Here is a 5,539-nt window from a genome sequence, read left to right as displayed (position 1 = left end):
ATCTCTAAAAGGTTCAGTGCAGCCTTCTGTTTGAATGTTTTTTACATGCTCTTCAAACTTTCCTCTTATCCATCCACTCTCAATATTTGAGAGAGATGTTTTCTGTAAATGTTTTTTTCTTTTCTTTTATTTTTTACATGTTCATTTAATAGGATCATAGAATTGCAAATGAGTGAAAATCTTCGAAGTTACTAACTTCAAGTTCCTCATGTTACAGGTCAGGTTATTTTCAGCATTTGTTAATTTCTTTCAGTAAAACTAAAAAATTGTATAACCATGTTATTAACGTCGCTCACTAAAGAATAAAATTTCTATGTCTAAATTAAGTATAAGAACTCAGATGAACTTTTAGGTAGAATTTGAAAGTCCTTCTATAATGAAGATACTGCGGGCTCTTTGAGTCCTGTAGAAAGAACTATACTATCAGGTTTTCTTCTGTCTTGTCAGGCCTTGTAACTTCTAGTTTTATGTTTTCTAGAAAATGGTGTTTTCTTATGCCATAATAATATAAATAGATTTATTGGAGGTAGAAAAGAAAGCTCAACGGCAGTGCCACTCTGAGTGTGTTCCACAAATCAGCAGTGTCTCCATCATCCGAGAGTCTATTAGAAGTGCATATTTGTGGTCCCTGTATTGGTTTTCCTGAATCTGAAGCTGGGGTGGAGAGGGCAGAGTTGGCAGGTTGAAATCCCTTAATTTCTCAGGGGCTCTTGTGATTACCAATAGCTCAAGGCTAAGTTTGAACAGCAATGCTCTAGAAGTTAAAACTTGGGGAAAAAAAAACATTTATAGGATACCTCATTTTGGTGTCATCAGAAAAGTAACTGGTTTGCTTCTTTGAATAACAATAGTTTTATTTTTGGTCCTTCTAAAATTTGAAAATTTCTAAGTAGACATCTGATATGTATTATATTCTTCCCTACTAGCCTAATATACTAAGACCTTTTCTTATTGACTTACGATACCATTATGGGGCCATAGAAATTGAGAGGCTGTTTGCTTCTTCCCCAAATGCTTCTAAATGACTGTGACTAAGTAAGAATGGGATCTCAGGATTCAGCATAATATAGTGGTTAAGAACTTGGGTTTGGGCCAGACTGCCAGGTTCTAATTCTGGTTCCAAACTACCACCTGATAAATTATTTATCCTCTTTGCTCTCTGTAGAAGTGTCTAGAACAGTGTCTGCCACATGTGAAGCATTCCATAAATATTAGTTTTTTAAAATCATTGTTTTCATTGTTATCCGGGCTCCCAATTATCACTTCCATGTACTGTCAAAAATTTCTGCTGCTTAATTTTACACATGACTATCTAGATCAAGAGTTGGCAAACCTGTTTCATATGGCCTATGAGCAAAGAATGGTTTTTACCTTTTTAAAAAGTCATTTAAAAAAGAAAAAACATGACTGAAACCATATATAGCCAACAAAGCCTAAAATATTTACTATCGAGCCCTTTACAAAGTTTGCCCACCCCTGATCTAGATGATTCCTAGAGGATAATATATTTGCTAGATTCATGCTAACTGCTATAAATTATAAACTCTTAAATTATAATGGCTTTTCTTAAAATTTATTTCTTGCTTCTACTCCAATATGGTTATTCAGGAGGCAGCTTTTCACATAGTGGTTTAAGGATACAGGCTCCTTCATCTTGAGGATCTACTGTCTTCCAGGGCCTGAGTCATCTCCAGTTCTCTGGCAGAGAGGGAGAGATCCTGGGGAAGTTCATCCCGTTCCTTGTACTTAACATACCTCAGTTTTATTTATATTCTTTTGCCTTAGTATGCAGTCATCTAGCCACAACCAGCTGTAAGGTAGTTTGGGACATGTAGGAAACCATTTTAGTGGACATATGACTATTTCTACTACAGCTAGTCCTACTTTCTCCCTCTGCAGAGGTATTTGTGGACAGAGGTCTTTGGCTTCAACTTGCAAGTGTAGGACATTGTTCTGGATGGTGAAGACCGCTAGCACTGTGGCCCGTTATTAACTGGAAGTGTCACTGTACACGCTAACACTTTATACTGCAGAAAATAAAAACTTTCCTGCTGCACTATTATTTAAGAGATAGGTATTAAACTGAAACGTAGAAGTAATTAAATTTCTAAGTGGTTTGGCCAAAAAGCACTGAGGCCTACACATGTTAAATGGTTTTCCAAGGCATACAGATGGTAACACGAGGATTTAAACCTCAGTCCTTATTTCTTACTTTCCTACTCTTTTTAGAGTTTTCATATTCTTTGTAAGATGCTATGCCATCTTACAAAGTTGTCATTTGGTATATGATAGTAGGTTAACACTTTCAAAGATAAAATATCCTTTTACCAATTTTTGAAAATTAATCCTGTTTTTCAAGGTCAGCTTCTACTCATTTATTTTTTTACATGTTTGCTTTGCTCTTGATATTTGCTATTTAAAATAATAGAATGCATGTTCTTAATTACTTAGATTTTGAAATACCAAGGATTTCAAAAGTAGAATCTAGAGCTGGATGTGACAGGGGAGCTTAGAAATCACCCAGTCACATCCCTTACTCCACAGATGGAAAAACCATCCCAGAGAGGGTAAGTCACACAGATGTTGGAAAAAAACCAGGGCTAAGATCAAAGTTTCTGACCTTTAATTCAGTGCTTGTTCTATATTTTGACCACTTTCTACATGAAAATACAAAGCAATAAGGACAGGAAAGAAAAATGCATCCAAAATAATAGTCACCAAAAGTGACTTTTTTGTCTTCTGATTTTCAGGTGATTGTTTTCATGTGAAATAATCTACCTAATTCTGTTGTTTTAGGAATATTATTTTAGCATTTGCTGGTACCTTGAGACACGGTCTCATTCCTAATCTCCTGGGTGAAGGAACTTATGCCAGATACAACTGCCGGGATGCTGTGTGGTGGTGGCTGCAATGTATTCAAGACTACTGTAAAGTGGTTCCAAATGGCCTAGACATTCTCAAGTGCCCTGTCTCCAGAATGTATCCTACAGATGATTCTGTTCCTTTGTCGGCCGGCACAGTGGTAAAAATCATTTCTTAAAATAATTTATTTTCCTGAAAAATAGCTTTTAGCTTCTAAAAAAAAATACATGTAATTAGGAATCTGAATCTTAATTCTTCAGACATTGCTATTAGCATCTGCTGGTACTGTGAGAGATTGCAGAGATAAAACTTGGGGCTTACTTAAAGAGCTTGCAACATGGTAGAAGAGATGATGCATACGTCATATGGTCATTGCAAAAAGAGGTGTGTAGGAAGCGCTGCGCAGTCTTTCCTAAGAGGGAGGGAGATGATCTAGTAGGTAGGTCTCAGGGAGGACTTTAGAAAGTAACTAAAATTTCACATAAACTGGACCTGAACTAAAAGGTGAGTAAGATTTCAGCAGAGATGAGAGAAGTTGTGGAAAGACATTAAAGATGAAAAGAATAATAAAGCTCAGGGTGGATTGAAGCATAGTTTAGAATTTAAATCGTACTGCTCAGTCTAGTTTGGCTTTTTGTGTAAGGCACCTGCAAGGTAGTAAAAGATTGTGAAAAGGGTGAACCAGGTTGTGGAGAGCCCTGACTACCAATCCAGGGAGTTCAGAGTTTCTCAGTGCAGCATGAATAAACATTTTTGAGTAATATTTTCCCAGTCAGTAATGTACAGTGATACTATACCTTTGCCACCTCTGATCTGCCTATATGTTATTATTTGTTTGGTTATGACTGTGGGGGACTTCTAAACTACCTCAGGGCAAGCACAGATTGGTGTCTCCATGATGTTTATTTATATCATGAAGTATTCAAAGAACATTTGTCAAAAAACAGTTTTACCTAAAATACCACATTAGTATATAATTTATCCCCCTTCCTATGTATGTGAATGAATAAGAATGCCAATTTAAAATTTAGATTTCTGTATAATAAGCTAGATTCACTTACTACTAGCTGAACAATTCACTCTAATAGAAACTATACAAGCTCACAAGATTCATTTTCTTGTGTCAGCAAAATTACAAATTATTTCATGTCACAGACATTAATAGTTAGAACTACAATATGTTAAATATTCATATGCCAAGGGTCAACTGTATTATTTGATGTATAAGAGCTGCTGCTTTCCCTAGTCCTACCCCTGACCCCATTTTTCCCTCCAAAGGAAAATGTATTTTCACAAAACTTCAGTTGTGGTATTCAGAGGAAGGTAAGAAAAATGTAATTTCTAACAGAGGTAATGTCCATTATGTCTCAAACAGGATCAGCCATTGTTTGAAGTAATACAAGAAGCTATGCAGAGGCACATGCAGGGCATACAGTTCCGAGAAAGGAATGCTGGTCCACAGATAGATCGAAACATGAAGGATGAAGGTACCTCACTTTACATAGTAAAGATTTACCGATGAGGTAAAATTAAACCTTGTAGTTGTTCATTTATTTGACAAATATTTTATTTGCATGTAAAACTTCAGAATATAACTATGGAAAAAAGATTAAGATGATTCTGATCTCACTAGTTTAGTTTTAGTTTCTAGAAGAAAGATAAAATTTTATACTTTTGTTAGCCAATTTGAAAGATAATTTGGAAGTTGCATTTATAATCATAATAAGAATCACTGATAATTAAGTACTTACTGTGCACTGGGCATTGTGCTGCTTTGCCTATGTTATTCCCATTTAACTCTCCCAGGAACATTGAGGATGAGTTATATTCTCATTTTTATTGATCGGATGACTGACTTGTAATAATTTTATTAGAGTAATAGAATTATGAACTTTCTTTTTTTTTTACTTTTTTTAACACTATTATTTTAACATAAAATAATAAGCTTAAGTGATTAGACATTTTAGATAACTCCCTAGCTCATTGGCAAACGATATATACTCAGAAATTTAAATACCTTCTTGTATATTATGAATTCTTTTTTAAACAGTAGTTAAACCTCATTTAGTTAATTTATTATATGTAGTGGCAGTGTACAAATTTTATACCCAGCTGAGCTGGCAAAGATCACTGAATAACTTTTTATATCCTTCACTAAGAGAACTAAATAGAATTAGATTTTATATTTTAAAGAATATTTTTTGTGATATCTCTGAATTATTTTAGTTTTTAATTTTAGTTTTGAAACACTTCAATATACAGAAAATAACATGCATTATACCTTTGAACCTGGAATTGAAATTAGACAGATATTAACATTTGGCCTTATTTTCTTCAGATCTTTTCTTTTGTTTTGAAAAGAAATAAATCATTACAGACATATGTAAAGCTTCATCTCTATCTCTTTCTCTTCCCTCCTTCTCTGGAATTAACAAATATCTTATAATCACGGTTTCTATTTCCATGTATGTTTTTGTATTTTATGCGCTTATGTATATTTGATTATGTGTAAATTACATATGATATATATTATGTAGTATATATTCAGTATGTTGTTATATATCATAACATTATGTATATAAACTATATAAATATTTTATATGTTTTTAAGTTAAATGTCTTATATAATCATGTAAGACATAGCCACATAGACGTACACTGTTATATATACTAGTAT

The 5,539-nt window shown here is 33.9% G+C and overlaps 1 protein-coding gene across 1 annotated transcript in view; it reads left to right on the top strand.

Annotated features, from left to right (window-relative positions):
- Positions 1 to 5,539, top strand: part of AGL (amylo-alpha-1, 6-glucosidase, 4-alpha-glucanotransferase) — a 63,567-nt gene that overhangs the window by 41,656 nt on the left and 16,372 nt on the right. Inside the window, exons 26-27 of the mRNA XM_023535083.1 lie at positions 2,797 to 3,022; positions 4,238 to 4,366. Of these exons, the coding sequence (XP_023390851.1) occupies positions 2,797 to 3,022; positions 4,238 to 4,366 (355 nt within the window). The remainder of the gene's footprint in view (positions 1 to 2,796; positions 3,023 to 4,237; positions 4,367 to 5,539) is intronic.

The sequence above is a fragment of the Pteropus vampyrus genome, unplaced genomic scaffold (genome assembly GCF_000151845.1).
Source record: "Pteropus vampyrus isolate Shadow unplaced genomic scaffold, Pvam_2.0 Scaffold6, whole genome shotgun sequence".
Classification (NCBI taxonomy): domain Eukaryota; kingdom Metazoa; phylum Chordata; class Mammalia; order Chiroptera; family Pteropodidae; genus Pteropus; species Pteropus vampyrus.
Note: the sequence above shows the minus strand (reverse complement) of the source record. Positions and strands in the feature narration are given on the sequence as shown.